We start from the raw sequence: 19978 nt of genomic DNA, 5'->3' as shown, positions 1-19978 counted from the left end.
ATGAAAAAACAGGCCTCATAATTTATGTCCTGAACTAGGGTAACAAAGAAGCCCCTAAAATGAAGCATTTCTGTGAAATTAGTTTCCCTAGAATGTGGTCTAAAGTTTCCTAAAAATAAAAGACTATGAAAATACACTTGAAACTTTTTCTGAGAAGATCCGTGGTTTTCTGCGGAAAAGCAAAGTAACCGTGTTTGGCAAATTTCACCATAGATTTAAATGAAACTTGAAAAATATGAAAGAGTGTATAAAAAGCTAAAGTTTGTGAAGGCCTGTGACTGAGCAACACAGTATTATGTTTCCTAGCATAATACAAACCTGTATTATGCAGTGTACTGCACCCTAAATATGAATGTATGCAGCTGAACATATACAATAATGTATATGCTGCATGATATCAATTATCCACTGATGTTTGTTAAGTGTGCTTGATCAATTACCCCATCTCCATGATCCACCAACAATCTGTCTTCCCCTCTGTTAGTCCCAGGATTGCTAAGGGCGGTGATGGTGTCTAACACCTACACCCTCCTCTGGTGGACAGACATGGATTGGTGAGAAGGAGAGAAGAATGCTCACTTTAGAAACTAAAACATAAAATACTTGGGTTTAAAGGAAAGATTTGACATGTAAAACAGTTCATGAGTTTCCTGCACTTCTTTACTAAAACTAGATTTTTATAGCAGTGTTAGCAGAAGCTCATCAGCCATTTAAATTAAGGTATTTTTACCTATACTTTCTCACACATTCCTAACATATGTATAGGAAATTCAGTATGGAATACAACCTACATGATTAAAAGCCCATATGGAAGCTTACTCCAGAAATATGAAGTGTCCCACTGTGTTCACAAATTAATAAATATTTTCAAGTCACAAGAATGAAGGTAGACCCCAGGCCTACTAAATCAATCATAAGCTCTGTATGAATTCAAAATACTAATAATTTTTCTTTCGATTAATAAGGAACATATTTTCCTCAGATGCAGAAGTTAACTCATCAGGCTCTGCAGGTTTGGTTGCTACTTTTCAGTTCATTAAGGTTACTGTATAAAAAATTAGAAAAGTGTTATCTTTTACTGCTTTTGAGGAATTTTCTAAATTCCTGCACAGTCCTGCTCCTTGCACATCACCTGATGACACAGGTTTAAGGTCATATTCTTCTTTCCCCATCTTTTTTTAAAGCACTCCTTCTGCACAGTGTTTTCAAACAGAGGTACCCTCCTATGGAGAAATGGGGCTTCATTTACTGCTTTCATACAGTCAATGAAAGTGATGGAAAGGTTTCTTTTCGGAAACATACTCATGGGCTTTGGATCAGAGTTTCGATGGCTTTCAGTTTTGAAAACAGAATTTTATTGATTCTTTAAAATAAAAATTGCAAATTAACTTAGGAGCCTCGCGCCAAGTAAGCACAAGTGTGTCTCATATACACTGCAGTCCTAATCCAACACAGCACTACAGGGACCCTGTAATTACCTGATGACTGTATTCAGATTTAAGTGTTTTACTCCTGATATTCCAACGGCTAGAGTGTAAACTAAAAGCTGAGTCAAGTCTCTTTGATATCTGAGCCCTGCTTTAAAGCAGCAAATGGCTACTGCAGCTGGTATTCCAATATTTTCATCAGTCCCAAAGTAAAGGTACTGCCTCCAATTCAGTGAAACTTGCTCAAGCAGATGTCAACTCAAGTAAGCAGACCAACTGAAGGAATTCAGATTTCTGAATCTGTTCTTTCATTTTTGCTCTAGAATGACTACTTTTGGTGGATTTAATCCTCCAATCCTTGCTGATATGAGATCCTACTTGATATGTTTCCAGTGCTTTTTGACCTGGTGTTAAATTAATGCTGTGACCCTGAGCCATGACCTTTCTGGTACACTGTGGTCCTTAATGGAGGTATAGAACCTCTGGAAAGACCATGTAGTATAATCATTTCTTTGGGAAACCCCACATCCCACCAGTTGTGGTACCTCTAACTGCAAAGGCAAAATCATGTACATCTTCTCACTGCATCAGGAGTGACTCTGGTGCCTCCACTACTATCTGCCTCCACTACTTTGTTCATTCCCAGAACGAACTGGGGCACACTGCACCTGCCCTGCCGCATCAGCACTGATGGGAACACTCAAAGCTGGATCATAAACATTTATCACCGTCTTCAATTGCCTAAAAACTGGTAGCTTTGCAGGAAAACAAGCCATGCCTTTCATGAAAACAGGAGCCTGGAAACGATCCCTTATTCCTGGCAACATCCAGAACTAGAAAAATAAAAAGATGACTGGCCGGTATATCCCTAATCCCACAAATATTTACACACACTCTCCAGTGCCACTGAAGTGCACGCAGTCCCATTGAATCCAACAGGACTACTCGTGGCCCTTCATTCAGCACCAGGGTGAATTTGGCACATCCTGCAGCAGATAACCACGCACCCCCGCTCCAGGATCCCTCCATCGGCGCGCCGCGAGTGAGGCACGCTGCTGCGGGGAGCCTGGAGGCACCGCACTCGCGAGGAATCCTCTGGGTGCCTGCAGGGCCGTGGGGAGTACGGGGCCAGGACCGTTCTCCTGCCGGGAGCATCACATCCCGCTTGAGCTCCCCGGTCCCTGACGGGTGCCCTGTACCTCCCGTCCGGGGCTGCTCCCCACGGGCATCCCGGGCTGCCCACGGCCCCGCATCCCGGGAACCTCGCGGTCCCTTAGGACGCGGCGGGCGGGCTGTGACAGCCCCGGGGCGCGACACCCGCAGCCCCATCCTGCGGCGGGACCCCGAGCCCGCCCCCGGCCGCGGCCCCTTCCCCGGGGCGGAGGGAGGGAGGCGGGGCCGGGCGGGCTCGGCGGGGCTGGCGGCGAGGGCTGGGTGCCGGCGGCGGGCGAGCAGCGAGGCGAGCGGCCGGGGCTGCGCAGCGGGGCCCGCGGCGGTCATGGCCCGGCAGTAGGCAGGGAGCGCCCCGCCGCCCGCCGCTCCGGCGGCAGCCCCGCCGCGCCCCGACCGTCCTATGCGAGCCGCCCCGGCGCCAAGATGAAAGGTAGGCACGGAGCGGGGAGCCCGCACACGTGCACCGGGCACCGGGCAGCGCGGATGGACCGGGGCGTGCGGGAACGCCGTGCGGGAATGCCGTGCGGGAACGCCGTGCGGGAACGCCGTGCGGGAATGCCGTGCGGGAACGGGGCGGGAGCGCGGACAGTCTCAGCAAGGGGACACTGCGGGCAGGGCGGTCTTGGGGACAGTGCCCGCGGGACACAGGTGGCGGGCAGGACACGGGCTGCCGGTGCCGGGAGAGGCAGAGCGGGGTCTGACCGCCACCCCGGGTGCGGGGTCTGCGCCGTGTGTCCGTCAGTCCCGCTCCGGGAGCGGGCTGTCCCTGCGAGTGTGTGAGTGAGGGTGTCCCGGCATGAGTGCTCTGCCCCCGGCACGGTCTCTCTCGGCACCCAACTTTTATCTTCCCCCTCGCCAGTACCCCGAGAAGAAGAGTTGTGTTTCTCCCTGGTTGATTTGTTTATTTTTTGCCAGCGTTTTGCGATGTTCTTGGTGTTGCTTCTAAACATCTGGCAGTGATTAGGTGCCAGTAGAAGCCTAACTGGCTTGTGAAATGTATTTGGCGTATTTCTTCTCTGCATCCACCGCCTGGAAAATTTTTGGTCTTTACTTTGCATCTGTTCAAACTAAAACTTTGTTTCTTTTCCTTTTTCTCTCTTTTCCTCCCTTCCTCCTCTGTTTTAAATGAGTGAAATGTCTCTGTCCTGCATAGCCGTGACAGAGAGGTATCACATACTTTAAATTGAAATAAAGAAGCGGATTGCCGAATTGCTACTCTGCAACCTAGTAAAGATGTATGGGAGGTGCAAGAAAGCCTTCTGTTTATGAAAATTGATAGCCTTACAGCAAAAGGCAGAGGCTTTACACATTGGGGAATACTTACAATGAAAACATCAAAGGACATTATGGAAAGTTTAGGAGTTAGTTGGGACGTTGTGAGAGTTGAATTCAGTTTTTCTTCAGAGGCAAAAATAAGCTTAAGGAAAAGACATACATACATGAAAATTGCTTTTGGGCACCACTGTGCCTGTTCTTGGAATGCAGAGTTTTATTCCAGATGCCAGGAGGCCAGTAAACATCATGATAGTTACACTGAATTTCCAGAGTCTAGGACACCAAATGATGTGATTATTTATTCACTTGCCGGAGTAGCTGCCTGAAGGGAGGAAAAACTTTTGGGGGGCATTCATTTTGCAAGCCCACACACACACAATTTAAGTTACTTCTGACACTGTGTCATGGTGCCTCTCCAGAGCCATGCAACATATGACAAATAATGTATTTACAATGTTCTTTATTTATAGGCTGATCATGCCAAAATTTTTGTCATCATTTTGTCATTATCAGCATAAGTGTAAGGACAAGAACAAACCAAAATAATGGGGATCTGACAGTAGATAGAACAAACCTGTTACCACTGAAAGCCTTACACTCCATTCTTTGGGGTTTTGGGGAGAGGTGGGATGCAAAGGAAGAAGGATGGGAATAACATATAATGCAATTTGTGTCTCCTTCCATTCTACTTACATCACTCTTTGCAAAGCAGAGCAGTGGCGTTCAAAGGGAGGATGTAATTCCTGCTCCTGGGAGCACTCCCTGCTGCCCCACACTCCATCAAGAGGGAGTGCTAGTCCTTACCATTTGGCTTCCCTAAGAGTGATCACAGCCATCTTATTTCTTTCCCCCAGAGAGTTACAGAAATCAGTCATAAAACATGCAAAGAAGAACACTTGAAGGACTCTGCTAATAGCAAAAGAAAAGAGTCAAACAAAACATCACATCAAGTGCTTCTGCCAGTGTTAGAGAAGTCAGAGAGTCAAATCAGATTTTGACTCAGTGATTTCCTTTTCTGGGTATGGACTTGGATTTTCATGTTTTCTCTTTAAACTTGATGGTAGTGATAATTGTAGGACTGTAGTATAGTTTTTTATAGTTTTGTACTTGTTTTTGTTCTCAATAAAAACAAAAAGATCTGTTGATTGCAGCTGTCTCTGTATCTATCCTCTCTAGAGAATGGAGGAATATCTAAATAATTACATCACTAAATATCTGTAAGGAATAAATTATATTTCCATTGCTGGTATTTGTAATGTGTTATGTTTTAAATCAGTAAAACAAATTGAAGTTTATGTTCAATATGCTAGCAGTTTTATTTCCAGCAAACAACACTGAGCTCACAAACTTTGCCATATTTTTTAGCAATAATTCATGTGATTTATATAGGAATTTGTCTGCTTTAGGGTCAGATATATCTTTATCAAATGATACTTCTAAGTTATAGTTATTTATTGGGGTATGAAGGAGCACTTGTTGCCTGGGAAACAAATGAAAACAGCTTCCTCATAGTCAAACACCACCACATGTTCAAAACCATTGGCCCTAATTTAAGACAGGGACAAGCATTGTTAAAACTGAGAGCTTCTTTCCATATAGCTGCAATATATTTTGTAACTGCTACTTTAAACTCTACCTGTAATCACTATTGTCAATGGCAGTGCTGGTGATAAGTATTTCCCTCTGAAATATCGATACTTTTTGGATAACCACTTAATACTAATGCCCAAAATCAGGCAATGTGGTCATTTGGCTTCAAAGCCAAAGTGGTCATTTTGGGACTGTTGCTCCAGGATGACAGAGAAGCTCTTAATTAATGATGCTTAAAGTAGCTTAGCTGCTTCTTTTCATTCCTCTTCTTCCTTCTCCTCCCTTTCTGCCACCACAAGCACCTTGCTGTGTACCACTTGTATAGCAATGCTGGAGGAGCAATGCACTTGTATAGCGCTGCTGGAGGACAAATCATCTGGGATCCTGTGGGCCAAATATTCTGTCTCGTGCTGTTGCTCTCATTCTATACAAGAGGAAGCATGGGGGAGAAGCAGGTGTGGCCTTGGTTGTGTTGCACTGGAGCAGTGAAGCCCTTGGTGCCTGGGGACCAGCCTGGCCTGAACTCCTGTCCTGCTTAGCCTTGAGTCCTCTGCCTCAGAGGCGCTCTGTGCGCTCCATGCGCTCCATGCACAGGAGAGGAGAGCACACCCAGCTCCCTCGGGATGTGCCAGTTCAGCTGGCCCCAAGTTTGCCTTACACAGTGAGCACTTTAGCAGACAATTAATTACCATATCAGCCTGTGTTGCTAAAATTGTCCCTTCTGTGGGACTTAGAGCCAGGATGTAATTTGCAAATAATGCCTACAGTAGCAAAAGCTGACTGCTTATGCAAGCTCACTTCTTTCTTGACTACCTTGAAACATTTTTAAAAATTTATTTATATGATGGTTACCTTCTTGACAGGTTTTGTCTTTCTCTCAGTTTTGATGCCATTGCTAATTTTAAAGAATAAAGGAATAAAAGTTATAATTTTGTAACACTGCAGAAAAGACGCTCTCTCTCTCTCTCTTTTTTCTTTGTGTGCACAAAATCCAATGAACAGTCATCTGCAAATAGGTCTTTCCTGGATAGAAACTTCAAACCAAGAATTTTTTTAAAAATCCAGTCCAGAGCATTTTGCAGAAGCCAGAAAGCATCTGAAAACCAAGATTAGAAGTGGAGTGATCCAGTAACCTTTCCTTAGTCCATTTATAACAGAGCTTATATGAATATAGTGACATAAACATGAAACATATGGAGGAGGTCTGAGTGGTGTGTGTTGGACATGTCACAGGACCCTACAGCAGAAGTTCAAAGGCACGAGCAGTTATAATAAATGTGTGATAAAACACAGAACAAATCCTGAGCAACGCTACTATACAGTCAGTGTGTGTCCTGAATTGATTGGTAGCACAGAGGATTTTAAACATATGGATGAGAAAGATGCAAGTGTGTGTCAAAGCATGGTCTTACTAATACAGAGGAAAACAGAGCTATGAAATTATAAGAGAAATCTGTTCTTGTACAGATATAAATATTAGTATAAAACTGCAAAGGATATTGAGCAAAATTAGCATATAACCAATTTATGACAGGAGCATTTTCAGGAAGAACTTGTAATTGTTTGTTATTGCTTCAATTCTACTTTTCCCAGCCACACAGGACTAAGAATAGCAACTAAGAATAGCACAAAAAAAACTCCCTATGAAGAAGGGAGTTGTTTAAAATATCCTTTTTCTCTTACTTTGGATAACGTAGATTCATTTTAGACTGATTTTGCTACAGCTGAGGGCTGAACAGAGCCCTTTTTTTGTCACAACCACTAAACAGTTTACTTAGATCCACACTGAAAGACTGTTGTGCCCAGAGGTTCAGACACTTCTGTCTGCTAGGATAAGGAAGGAAAGGTAATCTTGCAGAGAGATAGAGCTGATCAGGCCTTGCAGAGATAAAACAGAGTAAAATAAAGAGAGCTGGGACAAATGTCAAGGATGAAAGCACCTCAGTACTGCAAAAGATGCATGCCCAGTTATCTTCAGCTTCACAAAACTTTCCTTATCCTGAGGTTCTGTATGTCAGAACAGAGAATCTCTCCTTCCAGCCCTCCCCCTTGGAAAGCAAAATAAAGACACTTTTTACAAGGCATGGAAAGTGAACCTGATCCTCCTCATAATGTGAGTGTGGTCTGTGAGAGCGAGGGAGCAACCTAAGATGAATTGTCTTTGGAGTTTGACCGCTTTCACCTAAAACTGCAATCCCTTTCGGTGCATAAATTTGAGGTGCAGACTGGGACATCACTGGGGAACAAAAAGTGAATGAGTTATGGGAGGTAATAGAGACATGTGTTGTTAGGAATGTGTATGCCATTTTAATACCGCTGTTAATTGCCTCCTCTGACATACAGACAGGGAGGCACGATTTTTCAGTGCACTAATGAGAACATATCTGTTTGCCCTTAAATCATTATTCTGAAATATGATATGATTTAAACTTTTAACTTCTAAGGTTGATCCTCCACACCATGCAGCTGCTCCTGACCCCAGTACGGTAATGTGGCACTTACAGGCTAACAAGTTTTGTTCAAAACTCCCTATTTACTGTCTTCATCTTGTACCTAAAAAGCAAAACTAGAGTGATTGTTTTTGTACCTCTAAATTTCACAATCTTCTGTCATTTTGTGTGTGTTCCTAATGTAATTGCTCACATTTTTTGGGCACAGCAGTAGGGGAACAGATGAAGACCAAGACATTAAAGTGCACCCATTTGTCACAATTATTGGTTTTGTTTGTTTTATGCAAGTGTTAAGTGATGGGAGACACTATCCAAGTCACAGGATAGTACCAAGGGAGGATCTCTGATCTAGGACATTGCCTCTTTCACTCACTAAGATAAGCAGAAAAATTCCCAGATCAGCAGTCTCGGTTGGACAGAGCTGAGGAAAAGCCTCAGTTTGCCAGAATCCAAGCTCAAACAACATCCCAAAGGATGCTTTGCAATGCAGGGAGGTGGTCTCTCTTCCAGGACAGCCTCAGCTGAACTTCAGTCATGGCTGCCCTAGAGACCAGGTACTCTGCAAGTGCAGAATCCATGTAATCCCTGTGCAAAGGAGTTTACTGCGTGACAAGCCAGACAAAGGAAGGGTTGGATAATATGGGCACAACACAGCCAACAGCAGTGACTGTTAGTGTGACATGTCAGCTTGGGATCCTCTCAGTCAGGAAGTGCTTCAAGTGGGGGGTAGGATTTTGTGAGGTAGGCTGAGAGAGAGACTTGACTATGAAGAGGGCCTATGAGGGAAAAGTAGTGGAGAAAGGCAGAACAAGAGGACAAGTGAAATAAAGCATCTGTGAAGAGAACTGGGAATGAGCAGCCCATTAGCACAAGCAGGAGACTGTCCAGAATAAAAGCTATGAAAACCAGTGGAAACCAATTAGACTGATGAAGTCATCAACATCTGAAGGCCACAGCTGCTTGCTGGGCTTCTGCTGGCTCCATTTCACCTCTAGGTCAGCAGTTTGAATGTAGACCCAGTTAATAGTGAGCAGAAATGCATATAAATCTGGTAGCAGCTCAAAAAGCTTTTGAAATGTGATATGAGAAAGATATTGGTGTCGCTGTTCTTGTCTGCCTGAACAGTTGTTAATATTACAGAAACCTCACAAGTGGATGGGTTTTGCCTTTCAGTGAAAGTGCTGAGAGGGAGAGAGCAGGCAGAAGCAGCTTTTTGACACTGCAGGCAATCTCTCATGAAGGAGAGGCACTTGTTACACAGTTCTTAGTAGAGTTCTTCATCCATGCTGACGGGTTAAAGAGTGGAATATTGTGATTTTCAACTAATGGGCACACCTTCTTTCCTAACGGTACAAGTAAAAATCTCTCCTTGATAATAGAATGAGCTTTACAGAGTTACACTGAGATGTAGCTCTACAGTTCCCGTTAAGTCAGCAGGAAAGGCAGGGCTCTAACCATTAAAGCCCTTTGAAAGGGAGATTTATTTTAGAGGAAACTCTTACACTGGATGTCATTTTTACTACAAATTAATCTTACGGTCTGAGTTCCCAGCCTGGCACTTAGGGGTAAGTTCTAATGTACTGTAATTTGAGTTATCAGGGGGTTTTAAAGGAACTTCTAAAATCTGAGGTGAAACTTGGCATGACCATTTTCAGCCCAGATGCCTCATTCTCTCCTGGAATAGATTTTCCCAGATTTTGAAATGCAATGTAGAATATTGGTTTGTTTTCTTTATTTAAGACTTCAGATGAGGTCTTTAAACAAGGACTTTTTATCCATGTTTGCAGCACACAAGTGCTCTGGAAATTACTGGATACCACATGTCTGCAGCCCCCATACGACCCAGCATCTCTAATGGTTCTGAGGTCTTGTTTGCCTCGTTAGTTAATTAGGTTTAAATGGCTGAGCAAGGTGTACTGTTAAAAGGAGACAGCTGGACACGTACATTAGCAGCTTTCTTTAACGCCTTCCGTATGCCAACAATGACACCCATGAAAGGAAGGAGCTAAAATGGAAACAACTTCCCTAAAATCACCTTGCACCAAAGGCTCCTCAGATCTGGTGCTGTGGTTTTATGCCCTGTATTGTCTCAGGGGCAGATTTAGCATCCATTTTGGCTCCATGCCAGCTCTTTCTTTCTTGACCTCAGAGTGACTCATAAGTGATCCATGATTAATTTATTTAAGGTTTAAGAACAAGAAATTAAACAGTTCTACTCCACAGATTTGCTTTGCCACTAGCAAATTAATCAAATGAGAGTCTAATTTGTTTTAGATTAAATGAATTCCCTCTGTTCGCTGTGCTAATCCCCAGCTGAACTGCCTTTTCATAATTCCCACTGCCTTGAAGCATTGTACTGTAACTTATTTAACTCTACAACTGTATTTACTAGAGGTGTTGCAGTAATGGCTTATAACTGGAGGGCAAGTGGAATTTGGCATTGCTACTCAATTGGGCATGGATATTGCCAAAATATCTCAAAGGAGGTTTTTTTACTTTTTTGGACCAGAACTCTTACTTTGCACTGACTCCGTAGAATATTTGATGTAGTGCTGTTCAGCCCCAGTGAGACAGTGATTTGTAGCAGTTTGCTGTAATCTCCCCATGACAATCTGTTCTAGCATCCAAGGAGTCTCTTGTAAACCCAATAAAACAGGAGATCTCTGGTGGCCCTTCCCTTACATGGTTAAATACAATTGGTTGCTCACATATGTTTCTGTTCTGCCCAAAGTTCACCTTTTTTTATGGACCTTCCTGCTGCCAGAGTTCTGTACAAGTCAGGGAAATAAGAGACCAGCTTTTCATGTTTCTTCATCTTTCTTATTCTAAATTTTGGTTCACAGCTGAGAGCTCAGTTGAGTGTCTTATAACTGAGTTAGGGCTGGTCTTCCCCCTACTAAAGAGTTAATTCTTGTGACCAGGACATAACAACAAATTCTACTTGATTGTCTGCTTCAAGGAGGAGTCTACCCTTGATATTTTTCACCTATGAAAATAAGCCTTGCCTGCATATTAATACATGTGTATGTAACAGAAACACTGCGTTCATTCCTGTCCTCTTTGTAACTGGGGACTGGATTTAAACTAAAGTAAACTATTTCTAACTTAAGGCTTTCACAATGTCCAGCAAACCCCTCCTGCACCAGTTGCAGCCTCATTCAAGTGTGGGCACCGCTGATGTGAAAATGCAGAATTTCCATTTCTAAGATCAGTCACTGGTGCTCAAAGCTCATGAATTTCTGCCACAACAATTTCTGATACTGCCTTTAAAACCATAAGTCATTAAAACACACTAGAGGTGTTCCTAGTATTTGACTTCTTACTTGGTGTATATTTTCTTAACCTCTGTAATTCATAACAGATCACATTTTCATAGTTTTCACTAGAAAAGCTGTTACCTTCTAAATGAAAACTTAGATTCTCCTGTACTTTGCTGATTTGAAGATATCAGGAAGCTTTGAGATTTTTGTAGAACTTGTGAAAAAATTTTAATATTTCCAGCACTGTAACAGGGAGCTGAGGATTGTTTCTGCTGCCTCCAGTGAGGACAACACTGCACAAAAGACATGAGAGGAGCAGGCTGGGTGTAGGGCTTTGCCTGGGGACTTAAATTTATAAGCTTGTTTGTCAACTTAATTTTTAATATTTCAAGCATAGACTTCTTCTGAGGTAGGACTTTCAACCCATCTTAGTCTCTTGTTCCAAAGTGCTGTAATTTCTGAGTGTTTAGTCTAAGCTTGCTTTATTAATTTCCTCCATCTTTTTTTTCCTTAAACTTGTTACATTACAGTTAATATTTTAAAGTACTATATTTGCACGTGATTTCAGCAAAGTTGCAGTTGTGACTGAAAGAACATTGAGCTTTGTCTGTTAAATAATTTTTAAAGATTTCCCCTAAAATTACATTGACTGCCCCTTGCAGGATCAACTCACAGAGGTGATGTTTGAGATTTTACTGATCAGGGAGATGAGTCACCTTTTGACATAACCATCCTTGCTCATCTCCACATCTTTGTTTCAAATATCACAAGTGCTCTTCAAAATTAGGAGGTGAATAAATAATTATAATGTATCCAAAGCTTAAGGAAAAAGCCCATCCCCAGAAAGAATAACATGCAACATTGCAAATACTGAAAACCATATATATATATATATATAATATATATATATATTTAAAAGTATATGTGTGTATAGAAATGTATAATATGTACATATATAAACATGTTGCATATACTGAAATGCCCAAAGAAACAAAAATGTAATTAAAGTTGTAAAAGGCAATGCTGTTGGTCTAAGCATGAAAAACAAGAAAAGTAGAGAAGGGGCTGTCAGCCTGGGAGGAAGGATGTGGAGATGTGGTATGGGATGAAGCTGCAGGATTTAAAGGTGGCCTGGCTGTATAGATCAGCTGCAGATCAGATAAGCCAGGTTCCACTCCTGAGAAACAAAGGAGGCAATTGTGTTGCAGACTGATAGCAGGAGAGGGCAGGAAGCTAAGGTCTCTGGAGCTGTAATCTTATTTTGTGCAGCATTTTATCTTTCATGCAAGAGGGGAAGATCTTTCCTGAGTAGTTCACTGCTGGGATAAGAAGTTGGTTGCTGACTGTTTATGGTTTATTAGTATTTGTCATGTTTAGCTGGGAGGCCTTGTCTTCAGATAACATTTGGGACAATTGTGAGGGTTTGTTTGGCTTGGTCTTTTAAAGGTTTCTTTCTGTCTTCAAAACCAGGATGTGTTTGTTTTGCCTAAGGAGCATCCACTGGCACTTCCATTTCTTAAATGCACATCTGAATTGGGGGTCTAGTTAAACATATGGACAGGAGCACTGCTGGCAGTAGGCAAAATGTCTCACCTGGTGAAGAATATGTTTTTAGCTGTTTAATCAATTGTTCTGTCTGAGTAAAGGGTGATGTTCTGCAAAATTATGCATTTCATGGACCCTGCTGCTGCTTCAGGCAAAGTGTCCTTCAGAGACTTCTGTCTGTGGCACCTCACAGGTCAGAAGGAAGAACAAGTCAGATTTCCTGCTGGAGACAAGCACACAAATAGTTTAGGCTTTGTTGAAGCTGGATGCAGACTGTATCTTTGCCTTTGAATTCATCCCCCCAAGGCTATGTGCTGTCCCAAGGTAGCTGTGGCACCAGTTAGCCCAATTTCGTGATGCAGAGCAGCCCAATCATGTGCAGCAAGTCTGTGGGCAAAAAAGATCTAACTAAACACAGACTTCTCACACCATCATACATGTTTATCAGCTTTGAGCTTGCTTTTCCTCCACCAGTCATTAAATGTTCCCTCTGGGAAATACAGAGGCGGGAGAAGAACAGCCTGGGCTGTGCTGCCCTCCCAGCAATTGATGCAGAGGCTGGGGCTGGTGACAAGGCAGAGCTTTTGCCTTTCCTGGCTCAGCAGGATGAGAGGTTGTCTTGGTGGAAGGAGGCTGAACACACGAACACAAACATATTCTTTTTTTAATAAAGAGTCATGAGTGTATTTCTTTTTTGCTGATGCCAGCCTTTTCCTTTGCTGACGGAAGGAAATGGAGAGAAATTCAGCTTCCGACAAAATAACCTTGTGATTATTAGCATATTACTGCTTGCTTACTGTAAAGATGAGAACAAAGGGCATGATGGAATCATCAAATGATAGAATATCCTGAGTTGGAAGGGACCCTCAAGGATCATCAAACTCCTGTCCCTGCACAGGCCAGCCCCAAGAATCACACTGTGTGTGTGAACGCATCGTCCTAACACTTCTAGAACTCAGGCAGGCTGGTGCTGTGACCTCTTCTCTGGGGAGCCTGATATTCTCCTAACAGCCAACCTAGACCTCCCCACAACTTCCCTTCCCTCAGGTCCCATCATCAGGGTTTGCCCCTCCACTTCCCCTCACGAGGAAGTGTAGACTGTCATGAGGTGTCCCTGCAGTCTCCTCTTCTCCAGGCTGAACAAACCAAGTGCCCTCAGCCATTCCCCTCTAGACCTTTCACAGTCTTCACCATCTCACCTGAGTTTCCCAGTTCTGTTTCCCATGTTTTATGGGATCATTTTCAGGCCAAGCTAGTGTGCATGGGAGGTAATGGATGGATGGATGGATGGATGGATGGATGGATGGATGGATGGACGGACAACCATCCCCTCAGACTCCTGTATCCCAGGCAAGCTTGATCAGGTGGCACACTGATGACAATTGTGGCTGTCATTGTGATGGAGCTCATATCTGCTCTGGTCTGCTCTTAGCTGGCCAAGCAGGCCTCAGGCTGCCAGGTGATAAATCTGCACAGTTTGTAATCCAGAGTTCTGCTGGGGATTCTTATTGGGGGAAAGGCTCTGAACTGCCTTCTGCACTTGGAGACAGAGGTGGGATAGGAGCAGCAGAGGGGAAGAGCTGTAGCGTGCCTAACAAACCAAGTAAACTTACATTATTTGAACATGCACCTGTAAAAACTTCTTCTCATCTTTTTCCAGTGGTAGTAGTAATAATCTGCTGCTGTGTCTTTCTTTCTCCAGACGACTTTGCAGAGGAGGAGGAGGTGCAGTCCTTCGGCTACAAGAGGTTTGGTAAGTGACCTGACCAAAAGCAGCCTTTCAGCTTGCTTTTGCATAGTGCTCAGGGTAAATCAAACACTTGCTATGAAAAACTTTCCTGTTGGCAGCATTGAAACATACAGGTACAGTCCCATCATCCACATCCAATGTCCTCCCAGAGGAAGGTGTGATGTTTAGACTTGGTTTATTTTCTTGGCCAGCATAAGGCTTCCGAAACAGTTCTTTCATTCGGGAATTGAAGCCCACACCTGAAGAGAAATGAATGTGCTGGCTGTGAAAAGGAGCCATGCCTCTTACATGTTCTCTGCCCAGCTGGGCATTGCTTCAGCCCCCAGACTGATGTGCAGCAGAGTTTGTAGGTTTTCCCCAGAGTGGCTTCATGGCATCTCCTGTAGACATGGCTCAGTTGTACCGATACCTGAGCCACGACACAGGCTGTGCACTCCTCTCAAAGGAAAGGTATATGGTATGAGTGCATTCTGATGTCAAAAATTATTAAAACGAGGTTGCTCACTTTCTTTCCTTTTTCCACTTTCCTCTTTTTTTTATGTTTGTTCACCCAAAATGGCCTTCTCCTGTGAGGAGGGTAGTACCACACATCTGTGCACAGGGGTTAGCGGCCTTCTGGGCCCCTGTTTTCAAGGCTCTTGTGATCTCTTTCTGTTGGGAAAACAGTCTCTGCAGTCAACAGTTTCACCCAGGGCAGGAGAATGCCTGTCCCTGTGGCAAGGGGAAGGTGACATGGTGGCCTCTGAGCTTCCACAGTGCCAGCTCTGTCTTGGCACAGCCAAAGGGGCTCATCATCAAAGCTGCTGGTGCCTTTTCACCTATGAGCCATCAGAATAGTTCACCTCATTTTTTCTGTCATGGGAAAGTAGCTGCAGCAAGAGTCACTTTCAATGACCCCAGTTGGCAAATAGATAAAAAAGGCAGGCTGAAAATAAAAATGAAAAGTAAGTAAAAAATTCCTTCCATCCCAAAAGGAGCAGGAGGAGGCAGCGTAAGGAGATGTGGAGTTTGGGAGGTGGGGATCACATTCACATGACCTTTTCTACCCCCTGAACTACTCCACTGCTCCCTGCTGCTGAGCTTTATTTTGGATAGACCAGCCAACCACAGAGCCAGCATCTGTGGCTTGGAAAGTCCTCCATAAGGCTGCACATAGGGTTTTTTCCTTTCTTGTTTGTTGTTTTCCTTTTGTTTGTTTCCATTTGTTGTTGTTGTTCTGCATTAAGCCCTGGAATAGCAAAAAAGCAAAACAAATCTTGAGAAATAGGAAGAAATGCTAACTGTTCATTTCTGTAACCTCCAAATGAGTAAAAAATATTGCTATTCATTAACAGCTATAAATATAGGTTCCTTTGGTGTTATCCTCTACCTGGCTACCCCTGATCAGCACTTTTGCAGTAAACAAGATTTTAGGGAGGAGTGGGCACTTAATTATCCTTACTGTCCCAACAAAAAGTGCACTGTTGTGACAGGATGGGATTTTTGCCTACTAACTTGCTGTCATTTCTTTCTTTCTCCTGGGTATTGTGATGCTACCAAGGTGAGTTATTTCTCCCCTTAGAAATACAGACCATTTCCAGAAATGCTTGTGCTGTTGTGCTTGGTGGGGCAGCATGGAGGGAGGAGAGGACTTACAGCCTGGAAGTGGTAGGAGGAGATTTCACCACAAGAGGAGGAGTCAGGGTAGTTCCACCCTTAGAAACCAACCCTAAGTGCCTTACGCCTCGGGAAGGCAACATTGCTGTGGTCAGGAAGGTATCCCAAATATCTACAGTACAGAAGAGCCTTGACTAAAGGGGAGATGGGATCATGAAGCCATAGCATTGACACTGGTGAGAGCTGTGTAATTCAGTAGGGTCCCAATCCAAGGAGACACCTTTGTCCATACTATTTTGGAGCCCAAACTTCCTCCCATAACCTCCTCATCTTTCCCAGCACCATGAGGCATCTCAGGGAGGAGCTAGGCTGGCCTGGTTTCCACACACCCCTGCACCAGCATCCATGTTGTTTGAATATAGGTGCTCATGCTTTTGTGTGCCTTAAAGGGTTTATTTCCCCTTCTTCAGAAAACCTGACTGAGTGAGTTCCCACCTCTACAGTCTCTGTTGCATTTCCAGGCAGCCTCTGAGCAGCCTCTGGAGAGAGTGGGAGCCTCATACCTTCAGCAGTGCTGGCTGCTTCCTCTCCTGGCACTGGGCTCCTCCAGACAGAGAGGGGACCTGCACGACTTTTAAAGGCTCCAAACTCAGTGGACAGCTGGGTCAACATTTCAAGTGAAGCACCAGAGGTTGCTCTTGGGGCCAAAATGCAGCTGAGCTCCTGCCTGACCAGTAGGAAATGTTACTCCTGCTGTCCTGGTGTTTCCTCTTGGCCCCGTGTTCTTCCTGGTAAAAGAAGGCAGTAAGGGGGAATCCCAAGGCAAGAACCAAGTTTTATTTGTGTTTTATTATGCAAACCTTGATAAAAGGTAATTTTGAAAGAAGTCTGTCTGCTGGCTGGCCCTGTAGAAATGCCAGCCCTGTTCCTGTACAGCCTGTTGGTGTGGGCAGGGATAAAAACCAGCAGTGGGGTTTTTGTTTCAGGATTCATGATGCAAGAGCAGTTGTGTTAATATATTATGATTGGAGAACTCCCTGTATGCTCCACGGACATGAGACATGGTAGGTGGACCATGAGTCAAGTACCTTTGACTCCATTATTTGGAATTGGGAGGTCTTGTTTGGAGCAAAATGTGTTCTGAGGGGCAGAAGGCTAAAGTGTAACTGTTTTAAAAATCGTGGCTAGCAGTCAGTCACTGCTGGCAGCTGGAAACATGTGTTGGTCAGCATTTGGCAGGCAAAGCCTTGACCAAGCTGCTTTCCTAGAGTTCAGCTGAGGAGTTTATTATTAGCTGCCTTGTTCCCAGAGCCTGTAGTTTGGTTCAAGGAAGGAAGAGATCAGCAGAAGGAGGGAAGGAGGGAGGCATTCTCCAGCAAATTTCATTTTGGGGAAGAAGTTTTTGAGAAGAGGATGGAATACGCACTGTCTTGCACCACTTCCCCTTTTTCTGAATCATTCTGTCCTTCCTTCTCAAATAAGTTAATTTGTGAGAATTTGTCAAGCTACTGTATTTTTAGTCAATAGAACATTAACTGGTCATAGTAAGCCAAACATACTAAGCATAACACACTAACATATTAAAGAATAATGAATACAGATGCAGACAACTCCTAGGAAAATACACATCAGATTTTTTTCTCCTTTGAGGTTGGGCTAGATTTGCTGCAGGGGGTCAGTAAGAAAAACAGTCTTTCCAGCTCACTGATGCTGTTTACTTCTTTTCAATGAATGCTACAGATGTGCAGGGATGCTGCCAGAAGTTGCTCAGCTGCAATGCCTCCAGATTGCTGCACTGAAAAGGGAGGAAGTGTGTTTCTTATTCCAGTTACTTCATTTTCAATCCCATTTCTCAGGCTGTCCTAAAGTTATCTGCTCCAGATGGAAGCTAAGCCTCTCCACTGGCTTTCCTCTACCAGATTGCCACCAATATTAACTGTTTGGTCAATCAGTGTCACTGGTTTGTACCACCTCATGCACAACTCACTTTGGGAAACAATGAACGAGGAAAGGGCAAAACTTCCTTTCCAATATGATACACTTTGGGGATGCTAAATCTCAAGCATGAGAGCTAAGACTAGTTTCTAAATGTAGACAGAACGATGAGACCTCTTTCTGGCAGGGTTTGACTCTTTCCTCTGAGATTTGGGCTCTGGGCATCTCCCTAGGCAAGGGAATTGGAGGGATCAAATCGACTCCAAGGTAGAAGATCTGATCTTCCTAACTCATGGCATTCTGAGGTAATAGATGTAGAATTCATTGTGGGTTTTTTTTTTTTTTTCTTTATGGTAATGTTTAAGAACTTAATATCTCTGCTTTAATAAATAGAATATTTGAAGTAGAAATTTCCTGTTAAGTTACTGATTGCATAGTGCAAAGCTACAGTACAATATGGGATTGCTGAAAGCAGAGAAGATGGTCTTTGACCTGTTGCAAAGCACACTTGTACTGTTTTAGAAAACAGGCTTCAAATAAATGAGCTGAAAGCCCTGCTGCTGAAGAGAATCTTTCCATGGAATCAGAAGATAGGACCAGAACACTATAGATAAGTGGAAGACTAAACAGCTTGTGCAAGATAATTACCCTTTGCCCTTGACAAACACAGCCAGAATTACAGACTGTGAGGCTGTTCTCCACAGAAACACCCATCTTGGCCACCTCCATGCTCTAGATGGTGAGTCAGGGTACTCCTCACCATCCCCTCCCCTCTTCCCTGCTGAGCTGTCAGGAGGGGACAGTCTCTCATGTCCCCAGGGAAGTCCAGTGCACACCAAGCCACTGATCCTCCAACCTTCCCCACACCCCCTAGGTCAAGAGCTGCCAGGGAAGGAGGGATAAAAATTACCAGGGGGCCCCCTGAAGGAAGGCAGGTGCTTCTTTAGATATCTTTTGTAGGATATGTAAGATATGACTGAGTTAGGATACCTCTTCCATGCAGTTACAACCATCTAGCTCCTAAGCATGATTCCAGGTGTAAGAATAAAGTCTAGGAATTTGTGGACCAGGAATGGATGAATCATCCTGCCATGCAGTAATGAAATCTGCCATACTAAAAAAAAAAGGTGAGGGGGAAAAATATGTTTAAAAACATATTTGTAAAATAGGGCTTTTTTTCCCCCTTGATGAGTGGCCTGGGAACAGCTGAACAAGATCCATTTAACTGTTTTCTTGCTGTGCACTTTTTATAGAATTTTGTATGGTAAGAAGTTATATATTCTTTCTTCACCTTTGATAACATATAACTATGGAGTTTTAGGAGTGTACAACTGACAAAAGAATTGCGAATGGGTTACAGCAAAACTGAAAACTTTAAGATACAAAGCTTTTTCTGAAAAGGATTTTAAAACATACAGAGGAATTTGTGCCTATAAATAACTGCTCAAACATGATCAAAATTCATGGCTCAGAATTTTGTGATAGTTCAAGAACAGCATTTATTCATTAACACTGCACAGATGGAATAATTTTAGTCCTTGTCTCTGAATAAATCCAGGCCATTGTTCATATCTCTAATAACAAGCACCAAAACAATGTCTGGCATCAGCCTGGTGGTTTGCTATATGCACACAAACCTTAAGCCCCTATGAAAAAAAAAAGTAAATTCTAAGCTTTAGGAACTTATCGACTTTTCTTTATGGTTTGTAAACGACCAGTGAGGGATTTCAGGTGCCACAACCACATACCTCCCTGGGCATTCTTTCACTTGTGTGCCTGCAGTGTGTAATCATATGGCTTAATAAAAAGTCACAGGGTCACTCACACTCACAAAGGCAGAGGAAAATCAGGCGCTGTTGCTTCCAGTTCACTGATCTGGCCATATTTGACAGATGAGGATTTTGCCTGTGTGTGTCCTGGGGTATAAAATCCCCACTGAATGGTGGTGCCCGTGTGGCTGTTCATTTCAGGCCAAGA

General features: G+C 43.5%; 1 protein-coding gene across 1 annotated transcript in view; it reads left to right on the top strand.

Annotated features, from left to right (window-relative positions):
- The first annotated feature begins 2943 nt into the window (after positions 1-2943).
- Positions 2944-19978, top strand: part of COLEC12 (collectin subfamily member 12) — a 94727-nt gene continuing 77692 nt past the window's right edge. The window contains exons 1-2 of the mRNA XM_054285245.1: positions 2944-3030; positions 14423-14473. Of these exons, the coding sequence (XP_054141220.1) occupies positions 3024-3030; positions 14423-14473 (58 nt within the window). The 5' untranslated portion in view covers positions 2944-3023. The remainder of the gene's footprint in view (positions 3031-14422; positions 14474-19978) is intronic.

This window comes from Melozone crissalis, unplaced genomic scaffold (genome assembly GCF_028551555.1).
Source record: "Melozone crissalis strain CALT ecotype California unplaced genomic scaffold, PUWL_Pcris_2 ptg000042l_1, whole genome shotgun sequence".
Classification (NCBI taxonomy): domain Eukaryota; kingdom Metazoa; phylum Chordata; class Aves; order Passeriformes; family Passerellidae; genus Melozone; species Melozone crissalis.
Note: the sequence above shows the minus strand (reverse complement) of the source record. Positions and strands in the feature narration are given on the sequence as shown.